This window comes from Limanda limanda, chromosome 15, assembly GCF_963576545.1.
Source record: "Limanda limanda chromosome 15, fLimLim1.1, whole genome shotgun sequence".
Taxonomy (NCBI): domain Eukaryota; kingdom Metazoa; phylum Chordata; class Actinopteri; order Pleuronectiformes; family Pleuronectidae; genus Limanda; species Limanda limanda.
Window position 1 is genome coordinate 12,713,442 of NC_083650.1, and position 16,411 is coordinate 12,729,852.

The following is a 16,411-nucleotide window of genomic DNA, read 5'->3' on the forward strand; positions in this document are numbered from 1 at the left end:
ATCTTCTTCTCTGAATCCCACATTTCCCCCAAACCTATTCAAAGTAATTTTATGCATGTTGCAGTAATACACATAACAAAATGAAGTTGAATAGACTTTCTCAGTGTGGAGAAGGTTTGCCATTTTATTCTTGGTTGTCATAATAATAATAGTGGTTACCGATGATAAGAGTATATTTTCTTTAACATTCATTAACACTGTCATTAATGTTTCTCTAAAATATTCTCCATTACTTCAACAGTTAGTTCATTAAGATTCAACAAGTCATCCAGTAGATTCATCCGAATGCTAATATTAGCACGTAAACATTTTACAGTGACAATGTTAGCACAATGGTTTTTAAGTTGTTAGCATGCTAACATAGCATAGCAGACAAAGATGGCCCATAGATACTGTCAGTCTGTCACAAACTATTAAATCCCAAAAATTAAGTATATAAGATGCTAAATCTACTTAAAGCATTTACATCAAGGAAAGTAACCAGCAGCTTCACAATCGGGTTTTAATGCATTAAAATAGAATACATCATGAGTTACAACATGTCAACCTACTTATCCCAGATTTCAGAAAAATATAATTATAATATTATATAAAATGTATGTAATATACCTGATACCTGTATGTTTTTCGCTTTTTAATTGAATGCTAGTCCTGCTCTTAAATATTAGCTTCACCACTGACGTCTAGCACACAACAGAGGAACTGTACCAGATGACATGTATATGGAAATTCAACAAAATAACCTCAAATTTCTGAGTAGAAATGGTCCGTGTTTGTCAACATTTTTTTGTGTAATCTGAACATATCAGTGGACCAGATTGATCATACAGAGAAAATGTGGCTCTGGATGTATTACTCAGATTATTTTCAAATGCAGCGAACAAGAAAGTAGGTCACATGTGCATTTGAGAAACATGTCATGCTCATTCAGTAGTTAAGGCCACACAGTCTCATTAAATTCAATCAGCTTGGTCGAGCAACGCGGTCACGGCCAGGGTGTCCGATTCACAGTTCATAATTCAAACATCTTTGTTTTCTCTACCACCCTGAAAGGAAAATAAAAATACCCATTAAAAACATTCTCATGAAAGGACTATTGTTTTTAATTCACCAAGAAATTGTGTTAATGGCCTAAATTGAGAAACTGTGCCCTTTTTTAAAAGTAATTTTTAAGAAATCACCTGACATGTTGATTGTTCACTTTCTTTCTGAGCAGTAGGTGTGAAAACCATCATACCTCATCATATTTGAAAGTGGTATTGATATTCTTAACTAATTCAATTATAAAACGATCCCTTCAACTTGAGATACACGTCGCTGTTATGTTAAGTATGTGCTAGTTAAACAGAATGAGCGTTGAGAACATTTTAAAGAGACAATTAAAAAAAAAAGACAAAAAGGAAAATAAAGAGTTAGGCACAGGATTTGAACAGGACATCCAACACATAGCTTATTATTCTGAAATGGACCAACATATGTTTAGAATATTGTAAAGATAAAAGGTGCTACATTAGAAACTAAATCAACTGGTCCAGAAGGCACCCTGTTAACATATAGCCTCAAAAAACAAACCCAAAACAAACATACAAACAAAAAAACACGTGATCTTCCACCTGGGAGAAATCCATCTGTTGTTAAATGTGACAAGAAGAGGCTCCACAACATCAACTAAATAGACCTTGTGGCTATTTCTATGATCCATAATGTGTCATAATCAACCCTTTCTGTGTGTATAATGTAGTTGAGTATTCATTGCTGAATTATTCAGTATGATTATTCTGGCCTGATAAATTTGATACCTAAATAGTTACTATAATAAACATTGCAGACCTACTAGGTTTCGCTTCTTATGAATTAAATAATTCATATCAGTGAATTCAAGTTGTAAACTAATTTACTGGATAAAGCTGCAGTGGACATAACAGTGTGGATAGGGGTGTTAATGTGGACGGGAGTCTGAATTGTGCTCATAAGCTACAGCAACCAACATTGTGTCTCGAAACAAATCATTGCACACACTATGCTTTGGTTGAATGGCTCTATATTCCCAACTGGAGACCCTGCACTGCAAATCTACAGCAAAATGCAACTTCCGCTGCTAACACCTGCAATAAAAATGCCTTTAAGTTTTACACAGGGCAAAATTCAGGATTATGTAACAGCACAGGCAGGAATGAGATAAGGCAAGACACAAGATACATGCTCTAGTTACAAATGAAGGACTGTGTTGTTTTAATTGTCCCTTAGGTTGATGTCACTGAATGTAATGAAACACACCGACTGGAGCTCTCATCTTTGGACGATCTGCGTGTAAAGCTTCATTGAATGAGTCATTGTATCTATTGCAGTATGTATACAAGATATTGTATTCCTGAGGAGGGACTACTGTGCAGTGTCAACCATTCTACAATATAGCACTGGGTATCGCTACTCTAATCAAATCCAATTCATAACACACCAAATTGGTTTGATGCTGTAAATTGAACAAGGAACCTAGTGCATTAAAAAAAAAAATATATGACTGACAAGTGTTATTAAGTGCTTTCTTTACTGCAGGTAAACAAATCTATTGCATTAAAAACCATGTGTACCTATGTTCAGTGCATTATAAACAGCAACTTTTAAAGCACATCACCAGGCAGCCAGTGTAAATAACACATACCTAATCGTGCACGCAGAGAATTGGGTGGAGCATTTATTGCAAATAGCGTCTCAGGTGGGTTTTGTTGGTCTCCAGTGACAATTGCATATTTCTGCATATTAAGTTGATTTATTTAAGAAATGGTTTTGGAGATTTGTGGTATTTCTTTCATTTCTGTACATGCCTGTGGAGATTCTCATCCATCTAGGTCATAGTATATGCAAGTGCTAAAAAGAGGTCAGCTGTTTTTAGCACTTGGATATTTCTGTACATATTTCTAACTTACATATGGCTTAGTTTTGGTTTCGTTTCAATATTTTAAATGGCTTAGTTTTATAATTTGATATCAGATAATTTAGAATCTATTTGAATTCAAACAATCTCTTTTTTAAACCCGGCCCTTCTACAAATCTCTTGTCCCTTAACTATAACGACTTCCTTATTCACTGCCATGTGTAGTAGAGTGACCGGAAACAGGGACAGTGTCTGTATACATCTGGGTATGGCTTTTCTATCTCTAGTGACTCTAGACTCTTCTAGATAAGAAGGTTCATCTACCCTCTAGCAGCATTAGCTAACAGACTATAGTGAGCTTCGAGTGACGGGTGACGGGTTCTCAAATGTCAATCCACCCTCAGTTTCTTGTGTGCAGTGCTCTCCGTAGACAGTGTCCCATTCGCATGTCCATTTCTTGATAGAGCAGAGCCGTTCTGTTGCTCCTTCTTTAAAGTACTTTGCCTCTTGTATGTCTTGTTTTGTGAGAGAAAGAGAGGAAGAGAGGACATGTTATTAGACATTATATCAGGATGGAAAATGGAATCGTTTTACTCCATATTAAAATGTAATTAATTAACAGGCTTGAGGTATTTTTGAGGAATGAAACTTAAAATAAATCAATAAGAACAGTTCACCATACTTGTCATTAATATTCAATTGTTCACACTTTATAATGGACAATCAACTGACCTGAATGTAGAAGTTTGAGAAAAGGATAATGAGCGAGACCATGTAAGAGAATTGGAAGTACAGCCAACCCGAGGGGAAGCCACACGGCCAAATGAAAGCCCAGGATGTGTGGAACATGGTTAAAAAGAACTGGATCTGTGGAGGAAACACAACACACATATGCAGACACATGGCGGAGTTAGAAGGTGACTCAGAGAACTTGCACAATGGTCATATTGATCCAGTGCCTAAAATATCTTAAATGGATCGCGCTAAACATGTTCGCACTCTATTAAAAGCTTAAAAGGCTCCTGCAGAAAATAGTCCAAGATCTAAAAAGCATTATGGCGTTATAATGAGTAATGAGTTTAAACTTATTATTATGTTATCACATACAAACCAAAGACAAATGATAATACATTTGAATTAAACTTTTTTTTTCAAAGCCATGAACTAAAGATGTTGACAGAAATAAGGAGAGAAGCAGTAGTGTGAAGAAATGAAATCGATTTCATTTTTTTTTCTAATTTTTCTTGCATTATAGTGAAAACATCTCAGCAACTTCCTTCATCATTCTTGTTTTAAATTCTCCTTTTAAGAGGATCTTTTTGTTAAAATGCTTCTAAAAGCAAAAACAGTTTAAACACAGTTTGCCAATAAAATGTCATTCTAGTGCTTTCAAGAAAGTAAGATGTTCAGGATGTAAACGGATGAGAAGCTTAGCTCGACCGACTACAGCAGTGAATAACATATTAATGCATCAGTAACAATAGTCCAATAGTATGTCATTTTACCGTGCATGTATTTTATGAATAATACTCCACACAGGATAAACCCACCAGCTGAAACTGTGTGATGTATTTCTTCCACCAAAGGTACGGCCTTATGGCTGGGATGGCGGAGAGGCCGTAGTACGAGTACATCACAACGTGGACAAAGCTGTTGATGGCTGCACCGAAGTACGCTGAGCAGATACAAATGAGAGACACTTGAAGTGACTGGCATTCAGGAGTGCACAGGGAATAACACTCTTCATTAGTCGGCTCTGTTTGGAAGCACTACAACAATTTTCATTAAAAATCAATAGAAGCCATTAACAGTAAAGTAATACAGTAATGATGAATAAATAAATAATATATGTGCATGCATTGCATTACTGCACACATAATAAAAAATACCGTAGTAAACATCTAATAAATAATCAAATGTGTGTATAATGTCACATCATATTTAAATCAAAATTAATAGTGCATTTTAAGTGAATTTCCTATAATGCTCAGAGTGCTGTGCTTCTTTCTATAATAGAAACACAAAAAAGTTTGTTACACAGAGCTGCAGCGTTCAAGTCAATAAATGTCACTTTGTGTCCTTTAAGGCCTTGTGGACGACTCAGGCGGTTTTCAGGCCTAATGGCTTTAACATTAGCGCACTTGAATTATTCAGCTGGCTGTGAGCCCAAACAGCCTGAATGTGGCTACGTGAGGGATTTGAGCCACTGGAGGGCAAAGTCGTGTTAGAACACTCACAGTGGCCGCAGGCTATCCAGTTCATAACAAACCACCAGATATTCAGCATGCTGGTATGGTGGTAGACGTGAAGAAACGTGATCTGGTGATTGTTCTTTCGTAGAATGAAGAAAAGCGTGTCCATGAACTCAATGAGCTTGGAGAAGTAGTACCACCACAGGACATTCATGATCTGAGTGGAGACACAGCAAAGCAGAAGTTACACAAAAAGCAAAATAAAAACTTCCTGTATATTCTCGAAGGGACTGATATAGTAGTAGAACCATAAAATATTAGACAGCAAATCATAAATGTTCAGCGGAAACTGTTCTTTCAAAATTCCCAAACGTTACTACAAGGTGATAAGAAGATATCTGACCTCAAGGTCCAGGAAAGTTCATGATGAGTCATAAAGCAATTTTACTGTAATCTGTGGCTCTGACACATTGATAAAACGTTTTTATTTGATCACTGCAGAACTGCACAGCTGAGCACATTTCACTGTGAGCCGTGCTATCTCCTCCACCGCACAGTTCACCTGGGACACCAAAGACACACTGTAACACACTCTGTAGTGTCCACAATGTATTTTTACAAAAACTTATTGTTCTGTCATTTTACAAAGTTAAATTGTATATCACAATGTATCATGGGTCCAAAATAATACAGCTGCTGACAGTATTTGTCCACAATAACATATTGTAAAAGTGCAGGTAAGATGTGTTCTAATAGATTGTATACTGTATATAGATGGATGAGGCATCTCCACTTCCTCCCTGTGTACAACATATTGGCACTGTTGAAGCCATCAGGAGTCAAAGTCTGCACAGTGGTAATTGTGGTTTGGAGCTGTGGTATCAAGGTCCTGTCGATACACACATTTCACCAATCAGTCTCGGCTGTCAACCATGGTGTTTCATCCTGTGTTTATAGCATCATAGAACTAACTAAAACCAAATTTGACATGTACTTTGACTTTTTTATTTGGTCCACATCTACATGGAGAAGGCAAGGTTTATAAACTTTACTGCCTGAGGTTAAGATGATGCAAATATATCATTACTGGTCATTAACTGACACAGTCTTGTGCTATCAAATTCATTCAAAACACTTCACAATCATTTGGCTGCTAATGTAAAGAACAGAAATTGTACTGTAAAAACATTTTCAACATATTTTAGTGTGACATATTTTTAGCTAATTACTGGCAACTCTAGTTATCTAAGTCATTTGAGTAGTATACAATACCATGTTGTGAACTAGATTGCAATAACCTTCATGCAAATAAAACAATAAATCTAATTTAATAAAAAAAATGCATCATGTATAATATATACAAAAAGCCTGTAAATGGGGCCATAAACTGTAATTCTTTTAAAAATAAATAGCAATGTATTTTACAATATTTCATGGACAACTTTTTTTGCTACATATTTATTGTGAATTCTACCGTCATCGTTTTTACAGTGTAGTCATCATGATGACAAGATAGAGTCGGATTAAATTGACTCCCTGTGTCTGTAGTTTATCTGCTGGGATTTACAGGTCGGCCACAGACATCAGAGCAGTGGATTTGAAAGGGGAAAAAACTTGATTAAGATTATTACATATTGTAGCTGTCCTGTTGTATTTATACTTTTAGTGTTTTGTGAATAGTTTCAAGAAAATGAATGGGAAACTATCAAAATTATGTCAGATATGTGATAATATAATAAAATCACCACAAGCACTAAATGTAAATATGTGTATGTCTGACTGACTCACCTTATTATCTGTTTCGGGTGCACTGTGAGTGTTCTGGCAGTAGAGGTTGTAGCCACCATACCACGCAACAGTGATGAGCTGCAGAACAACAAAATGCAAACAATTAACACACAGAGACATTGCATTGCACAAATACAATGTAAAAGTAAAAGTTGAAAGATATGGTGTTGCAAAATGTGAAGTCATAAACACATGCACGACCGAGTGCACAGGTCCAGAGCGAGTCAGATTGCCAGTCCTGGGAACCTATCTATTTGTAGTCAGGTTCTGGTGACCGATCTTTAGCTGCTGACGTTGACGTTTAATCTAACCTAGTTAAAAGTAACAACACTAGGAACCTAACAACTATTTATTCATAATATGTGCATTTAATGTAGTATGTGATGTTCAAAGGTCATTTTGTCAGGATTTCATTTTATGTGCATTTTTGAACATGAAATATTTTTTTATGTTTGCAAAGACATTGTCCTCCCACTAACCTGGTACACCACTAAATAACTTCTGAAGCCTGAAAAGTTGATGAGAACAGTTGATGTATTTTGATTGACATGTGGTGGTATTGATTTTGGACTGTCAAAAACTCCATGGCCACGCAACGGTCAGAGTTCAAGGTTTCATGACTCACAGACAGTCTAGCTATTTCTTAGTCTGCCAGCTGGATGGTAGGGAGTAGACTGATACTTTAGACTTACACCGAGATGTTCACAGGTACAACAGATATGATCACTATAATAAGTGAAGTCTTGGCACATCTGCTATTAAACATTCATCATTCATCTTGCCAAAATACGAATGTAATCACATCTTAGTTTACACCACTGGATCTATCAGTTTCAGTTATGGAATCCATTGTTTATCCATCTTGCAGCAAAAAACAGGCGGCTGTGCTGTTGTCTGTGATGGTGTATGAGGGATTTGATGGTTGAAACACTGAGTCTGTCAAGATGTGATTTTGAATGTTTGCATTAAAATTTAAGCAAGAAATAACACCTCATTGTCTAAAACTTGTTTTACACTTAAGTTTTTTGTCGAATAGACAAACAATGTTAGTAACGTAGCAAAAAGCGTTCAGTAGAAAAAAGTAGTAGTAATTTGTTTTTTAATAGATCGACGACAACTGGTTCACTGCTCTTATGTTAATCTGATACAATTACAAACTATAAACTTTGAGAGAAAAAGGTTTTATGACAACTTGAATACACTTGTTTATTTTACATGCTAGCTCTATGCTAAATACAAGGCTTCAGCCAGCATTTTCTAGCTTCATAAGCTTAACTTGGAGCTGTACAAGAGTACATCGGCATCTGGATGACTGAGCGTCTTCAAAGAACAGCATTATTTTAGAATTGTCTTGACTTAAAACATATTTGGTCCTATTCACACACTCATTTTAGTGGTTCTGCAGCTTTGGTTCTGGTCACTTTTCTCTCTCTTTAGTGTGACACTGCAGTCAATTGGTCGACTACAACACATGTCACCGTTTACCTCATAGAACATGTAGAAAGACAAGAGCGTGAGGCCCAGATTGTAGAGCACCATGAGGCCTCTGCAGGAGTATGGCTGCCGGTGCTTCATGTACTTGGGCCCCATCCACACAATCAGAAGGTACATGACTGTGAGTGCAAAGGTTGGTGGGTAGTTGTCCAACAGCAGCCATCCCCTCACCCGCTGATCTGAAAAAAGGAGATAAAGGGGCCAGAGTTTATTGATCGATCATAGGGGGCTGATAAGATGGTCTCAGCAGTGACAAGACATGAACTCGAGGGGATGACCGGTGGCCTTGTCAAAGGTCAAAGGTTTTATGTAACGTTTGCCTTCACAGCTCTGTAATTTTTAGTAGCTAATGAGTGAATTTTCATTTTTGAGTGAACTATCCCTTTATGTGTAGTGCCCTGCTGAGTTTTTGCAGTAGGTATTTGTAGCACTTTAAGGTTCAGCCAGGGCAATGTGTTTCTACACCAGCAACTGAGATAATATAACAATATAAACGTCACTTACCTCTGGGACCCATCCATGACTGTATGTAAGTGTTCAGTTGATGATTGAAGGTCTCCATTTGTCACCTAAAGACAGTGACATAATGAGAACAACACACCCATTAGATAACGTGTGAACATTAATATTAGCCTTTTATTGATTTTAAACATGTTTTAAAGTCAAGCCTGGAGCTATAGAGTTGTGTGTTGGGTTTTGTTGCTTCGAGTGACATATATAAGAGTCGTATATATATATTATTAGTGTGATTAGTAAATATTTTGCCTGAGGGAGCCTTTATTAATGATTATAACTTATATGAAATTCTAAATAGGGTTTTCATAAAAATTAAACACATTTCAACCCATGGCTATTGTAACCTCATGAAAGCAGCTTTTTCTTACCACAGTCCATCATTAGTCTGGTATTTGTCTAATTTACTCTTTGGCCTCATTTCAATGCCCCTTTTTACTTCAACTCTTTCTCCAATACTTCCCATGTCCCTGCGGTTTCCAACCATAGATCAAATGTGGCCACTTCTTGTGACAAAACAAGAAGCCAGCAGGCAGCTGTGAGTGGACGTTAACCACATCTCTGTTCCATTACTGCTGCCCTACAGTGATTCTCTGGATCTTTCGTTTGTTGAGGGTAATAAGGACGTCAAACTGTGTGGACTTATTAGCCCCAGCAAGCGCCGGCTGTAACAATTGCAGAATCGTGTCTGGCACGTGCAGCGCTGCTTCGTTTACTTTATGCAGGTTCTCTTGCCAAAGCTGTCAAACTGTGGTGGTGGTGCATTATTGTTTGTATCTGTTGATCACTCACTCCCTCAGTGGGGCTTTAAAACACATGGTTTGTCTTTCCGTTTTTTTAAACACCAGGGAAAAGTCCAAAAGTGACTGTATTTTTCCATGAGCAGTACATGTGGGCTAATTTGGAATTTAAAATTAGATTCCGCTGCTCTGCTTCTGACAGTCAGATCAGCTCTGTGATGTAGACCAGACAGCCGTCTACACAACTGAATGAATGTCTGGGTGTTCACAGTTGGACAATGTGCGTTTGAAGATATGATCACCAGGTTATGTTTTCAAAAGGGTTTGTAAAATCCATATTTCCTATGAGTATTTTTTGACTATAATCTACTAGACCAGTCATTCCCAAAGTGTGGGCCGCAGCCCCCTGGTGGGCCGTGAAGCCACTGCAGGTGGGCCGTGAGAGGTCATCCAAAAATAAATAGATGAAAAAGTTTCAGATCCGTAAGTAAGCGTTTAATACCACCAAACATTTATGATTGATTAAAAAAAAAGTTATCATCATAGGTAATGAAACAAAGACACAAGATTTAAATTCCACATTGTTCTTATTTTATATGACCTATATAGCAGGTGTCGTTGTATTTGCTAACCCTCACATTAGGGAGAACTTTGTTGTGTGCTGGGTCGAGCGAGATGGAGCAGAGCAAAGCTGCTAATGACGAAGGGGAATCAGAAAGTCTGAAACCTTATGTATATTTGGTTATGCCTCAAATGTGTTTTTTTTTCTCCCGGATATCCTTGTCGTGCTCTGTTATACAAACAGTAAGAATACATTTTTAACATTTGCACTTAATGTTTTTTTTTGCATTCGTTGCTTTGCAAAATGTTACGCTTAAATGTGGATGTTGTTGGATTTGCACTGCATATGTCTGCGTTAATATACAATTATTTTTGCTATAAAATTAATAATATGTATGATTTTAGTCCTGTGTTTGGATCATATAGTTGTGATTAAAGGTGTGGGTGGGCTGCACACATTTTTCAGTTTTCAAATTGGGCCGCAGCCTTATTAAGTTTGGGAATGGCTGTACTAGACAATAGAGAAAGATTTACAGATATCCTTTAAATTGGCTTTTGTAGCAGCATGAAGGGAGGTTGTTCATACAAAGCCTCATCAAGTGAACCTCTACAGACAAAAATCATTGCAATTTATCTCCTTAAAAACCTGATAACTTTCTTCTTTATCACCCCAGCTGTATTTACATCGTCCTGCAGGCCTTTAAATTGTTTGGAAGACCCTAAACAGGCTCTGCACAAAATGCCTCCTCTCAGCTACTGAAATAGCAGCATGCCTGCCTATTCTATTTTCACTACTGCACTCCGGAGCTATACATTAATTTCAGTTGCGTTATGTCACAGATTTCTGCACCTCACACCTGAGTCTACTGCTGGAAACACATATAGGGCCATATGAGCCTCTGTACAGCGCACATTCCAGCACAAAATTCAAGATGACATTTATCTGCAGATGGGCTACTATCGTTTGGCTCAAGTTGTATTTGTCTGAAGTAAAATTCAATTACAGCTCTACGGATTAACAGATTGACCTTAAACAGAAATGTGAGTATCAAATGTATCTAAAGCACCACTCTTGCAGTCACTGGATATTGAAACATGACCAAGAGAAAATGAAGGGGCAGGTCAGTGACATTGGTTAAGTATTTTAGTATTTTATTCACTTAAATAATAGTAATATTCTTAACATCTGAGTTGCATAAAGAGCTATGTGTAATAATTAAGAGCAAAAATACTGCTTGTAAACAATGTGCAGTCTCTGTGCAGATATGTAGAAATTAAAAGTTGCACTTCACATTACAGTGAATCGCTGCCGAGGCAACAAATCGCATGTCACGGGTTGCTGCATTTGCCCATAATCACTTATCTGCAGGAACTAAATATGGCTTATTCCGATCAAGCCTGTGCACTAAAGTCCATGCTCTGATTATCAAAGATGCATTAGGCTGCACCAAAACATGATAATCTGCAAGGCCTTAATCAGAGCATGATGACCCACAACAGGAGCCCGTGTTAGCAGCCAGTCAATGAGTCTGTGCTGCAGAGCCAAGTCAAAATAAATGCGTCTACGCAATCCAGCGCTGGATCCTGCCAAATACGAAAATGCCGCCTCATGACTTTATATAGACCGTGGTTTCAGTGATGCAGCAGCTGGTAATGATTTCTGCACAAAGGATTAATTGCTGTAAGAGTTGGGCAATATAATGATGTAACTATGACATGAGTGTGCTGTGTATCTGTTCACAGACATGTTGTAATGCCATTTACACTGTGGCACGTGTCCCTTTAACCTCTCTGCACGCTGCAGATCAATGAGTTGGTTTGTTTTAGTGTTACACTGGATTTTGTGCATTTTTATCTCCTATTTACTTTTATTTGTTGTACATATACTATGCATGGATGCATGCATGCTCGTATGGAGAATATTTTCCTATTGGGATTACATTTTTTCATCAAAATGTATTAATTCATTTTTACTGTGTTATCTATTGATATTATATATTCATATATTGATGAGGAGGAGAGGAGAGGAGAGGACAGACAGACAGACAGACAGACAGACAGACAGACAGACAGACAGACAGACAGACAGATAGATAGATAGATAGATAGATAGATAGATAGATAGATAGATAGATAGATAGATAGATAGATAGATAGATAGATAGATAGATAGATAGATAGATAGATAGATAGATAGATAGATAGATAGATAGATAGATAGATAGATAGACAGAAAGACAGATAGATAGATAGACAGAAAGACAGATAGATAGATAGATAGATAGATAGATAGATAGATAGATAGATAGATAGATAGATAGATAGATAGATAGATAGATAGATAGATAGATAGATAGATAGATAGATAGATAGATAGATAGATAGATAGATAGATAGATAGATAGATAGATAGATAGATAGATACACAGACAGACAGACAGGAAGACAGAAAGACAGAGGATAGATGGATACTTTTTATTTATTTTAATATATTTACCTAGTATACTTCTCATTTAATCTTTTTTTAGAATGCTTTGAATCTGTATAGTTTTTTAGATTTGTAATGGATTTGCAGAAGTGTTTTAAAAACAATATTTTGTGGATGACATCACTCAAACAAGGAAAATAGCAGAATCCCAGTCAATATTTGAACTTTCCATCAGTAGAAACAGCCCTAACTTCACATCAGCACAGTGCCTGCGCCTCCAGGGGAATACTTTACTGTTACTATGATCATCATGCAGCGTCCTTGTTGCATCCCTCTACCCCTAAAACACTATGATGCACTATTCTGTAACGGCAATGTCCCATCAGAATCGCACTTTACGCACTGTGCAGTGTGAAACAGCTCAAGTACGGGATACATAATAATGTGAGCTCAGAGCGGATGACGGCGGCATCTCATTACATCATCGTCTTCTTTTGATTATTCAGACCTCCAGAGAGGAATCAATTAAACAATCACAATCCAAATAACAATAACCTATCGATCGCATTCAGACGTCACAGCTCCAGCATCATCCAACGTAAGAGACGCTATGCGCGCACCAACGTATCCAAACCCCACTAGAAATAATAATATTAAAGAAAAGCCTTACCATGAAGTTCTCCAGCCGACACACACACACACACACACACACACACACACACACACACACACACACACACACACACACACACAGAGGAGAGAGTGTAGAAATGTTGAGTGTGGACGAGGAGATGCAGCGGTGTGTGTCTGTGTGTGTGTGTGTGCGCGCGCCGTTGGCTGTGTACCTTTCGGAGGCGATGCGTGGAGAGAGAGCGGCTGTGTAACCTTGGCTGTCTCTGGGCCGCTCGGAGCACAATGTGCAGCCTTGTCGCTCAGTGGAAAGTAGTGGGAGGAACACGCAGACTGGCCCAGTGCCCTACAGCAGGGTTACAGGCTGCAGCCAGGAGGTGACCCGGTGGGCTGCAACCACACCTACACACCTACACACAAACACACCTACACACAAACACACCTACACACACACACACACACACACACACACACACACACACACACACACACACACAAACAAAAACACACAAAGTATAAAAAAAAAAAAAAGATGATGACATAGAGGGGATCTCTGGATTTAATCATAATCAATCCCTCTAAATCAGTCATTCCCAAAGTGTGGGCCGCGGCCCCCTGGTGGGCCGTGAAGCCACTGCAGGTGGGCCCCATTAGAAGTCATCAAAAAAAAATGTGTAAGTAAGCGTTTAATACGATCAAACATATATGATTGATTTAAAAAAAAAAAAAAAAATCACAGGTAATGAAACAAAGACACGAGATTTCAATTCCACGTTGTTCTTCTTTATATGACCTATATAGCAGGTGTCCTTGTATTTGCTGGCCGTCACATTAACACGTGGACGCATCCTTAGCGGGGGAATCATAGGTGAGGGAGAACTTTGTTGTGTGCTGGGTTGTGCAAGATGGAGCAGAGGAACGCTGCTAAGGAAGAAGGGGAATCTAGCAAATTGACCTGTAATAAGTCAGCCTCTGTAGGAAAAGGAACATGTTTTGTGTTATATGAACCCTGTCTTACTGCACCTGCGATTAAACCAAAGTGATTGGCTCAGGGATTGGCCTGCTAAACCAGAAGATCAGGGACCTGTACCAGGAAGAAGGAATATGAAAAGGGGGGTTAGGGTAAGTTACTAACTAAAGGTTACTAACTTCAGAGTTTCTGTCGTACGAAGCTTGTTCGCTTCTTATTGGATTAAATCCACATGGTAACCTATGCTGAATGGCTGAATTGGAAGTAAGAGATTATAGAGTATAAAAGCGCCGCTCACAGACCAATCTATTCCTTTGAAACATGACATCACCATTCTGGATCCCGTGGAGCTTGGTGTGGATTGTCAGAGGGTCTCTGAGGAATGGGAGGGTCTTCAGAGGCTATCAAAACCCTGGGCCTACTCTGATGAGTATCTTTATGAAAGATAAGGATTCATCCGAGGGAATAATAAACCTTTGTCAGCTGCTGGAGCGGAACATAACCAACCTGACACGTTGGAACAATGTGCTCACAGTGAAACAGACTGTCTGCTTAGTCCTACACTTCCTTGCTTGTGGGAGTTCACTGTGGGTTCTGCTGGTCTTTATTTTTAATTTACTCTCAAGTGCGCTTGAACCCACCAGGGTTACACCTGAAAGAATACGGCTGTCATACACACAATGAGAATACATGTAAATTATACATAAATATAGTCAGATCTATTTCATACACTAGTGATAGGACAGTTTTACTATAAAACATTGACTGTACCTATTCACACATGTTGGTAGTTTTTCCTTACAGTTTGTTCCTTGTTGTGAAATATGCAGCTCTTCTGTCTGTTAGGTTAAGATCAGCAGATAACTCAAAGATATCCTGGGTATGTTGAACTAACATCGTCATGCAGGGCGTTTTCAGGTCAACTCCCCTGGCGTTTACAGCATCAGTTTTCGTTCAAAGTTGTGGGTTGTTTGCTGCTCTGTCAAACCATCTTCGTTCTCTTTGAAACATCTCAACAACTATTGATTGGATTGCTGTGAAATTTTTCAAACTTTTTTCATGGATCACAGGCAAGTGGTTTTTCATCCAGTAGACAAGGGGAAGCATTCATTTGGAGTCATGTTTATGTCCCGTAATGAATGCAAACGTACTGCGAGTACACTACTCACTTGTAACTTTGTTTTGGGCTCCACCAGCATGTGAAGAAAACATCAGACTATATATAGCCCCCCTCGCATCATGTCGCCTGGATATGTTTGAATGAGAGTAGGAGTTAAAGGTACTGGAGATTAGTGTCACCTGGGCTCCCCTAGATTTATGACAGCACCTACTGCACCATCTAGTGGCCAAGCATCCTTTAACATGTGCTCTGGGCTTCTATAGGAATTCTAACCTAACTTTTGGCACATTTCACTGTGTATTTCTCAATACACTTTACGTATCTGAGTCATTCGAACTTGATTTTGATTGACGGAAGCATTATACTTACTGTTAATGTACATCACTGACGACCGTATATAGAAACATTAAGACAGGTGTAAAAAACATGTTTAAAGATGATATTGAATGTGATTTAGATGATTCAGTTTCGTGGTGCTGTAGCTTTGGCTGCTGCCACGCTGTCATGTCGTCATTACGATTGAACACAGCCATCATTAACGTTATCAGTAACAACTCTACCTTCTGTGACGTGGCTGTGCTGAAATTCTCTCTGATAGCTGGGTTTTACAATATACACAGCCTCTTATCTGCAAGGGGCTCAGTGAATGGTAATTGTGATGCCCTCATGTCATTATTCTCAGACCAGAAAGCTAAACACAAATTGCATTTAATTTCCTAATGCCCATTGTATGAATAACACTAACGAGTCCCGGGGCTTTATTTGTGCTTTCATCTGTTCCTTTTCCCCCCCCATCATGTCTCTTTTCCCTCCTCTTGGTTGGCTTGGCCTGATCCAGTCATAATCGTTATTTAGTCCAAGAGGTCAAACTGAGGTAATGCTCTTAGTTGTCATTACAGCTCAGTAACACATTTAGTTCAATACCACCATCTTGTGGATGAAAAGGTGTTGGGCTTTTGAAATTGAAAATAAAGAAATCTATTGAGAATTGAATTTATAAAAATTGTCTATATTTACTCCAGTATTTATCAAACAGTCTTTTCATGATTAACTTTATGTTGATTGAATAACATAATTACATTTCCAGTCCACTTTTCCAA

General features: G+C 38.1%; 1 protein-coding gene across 1 annotated transcript; it reads right to left on the reverse strand.

Annotated features, from left to right (window-relative positions):
• Nucleotides 1-253: 253 nt before the first annotated feature.
• On the reverse strand, nucleotides 254-13,497 carry elovl5 (ELOVL fatty acid elongase 5). The gene is made up of 8 exons (XM_061086756.1): nucleotides 13,437-13,497; nucleotides 8,854-8,918; nucleotides 8,341-8,528; nucleotides 6,856-6,933; nucleotides 5,113-5,284; nucleotides 4,426-4,550; nucleotides 3,608-3,742; nucleotides 254-3,390 (listed from the first exon to the last, which is right to left on the reverse strand). The coding sequence occupies exons 2-8, from the start codon at nucleotides 8,909-8,911 to the stop codon at nucleotides 3,265-3,267; spliced, it is 882 nt and encodes a 293-aa protein (XP_060942739.1). The 5' UTR covers nucleotides 8,912-8,918; nucleotides 13,437-13,497; the 3' UTR covers nucleotides 254-3,264.
• Nucleotides 13,498-16,411: the final 2,914 nt, after the last annotated feature.

Bases quoted from the DNA above. Each gene is read 5' to 3' on its own strand.
- elovl5 (XM_061086756.1), bottom strand. From the start codon at position 8,911: ATGGAGACCTTCAATCATCAACTGAACACTTACATACAGTCATGGATG. The intron at 8,529-8,853 runs GTAAGTGACGTT...TCCTTTTTTCAG, and splicing joins GTCATGGATGGGTCCCAGAG to ATCAGCGGGTGAGGGGATGG. The intron at 3,391-3,607 runs GTCAGTTGATTG...TCACAAAACAAG, and splicing joins TCTCAAACTTCTACATTCAG to ACATACAAGAGGCAAAGTAC.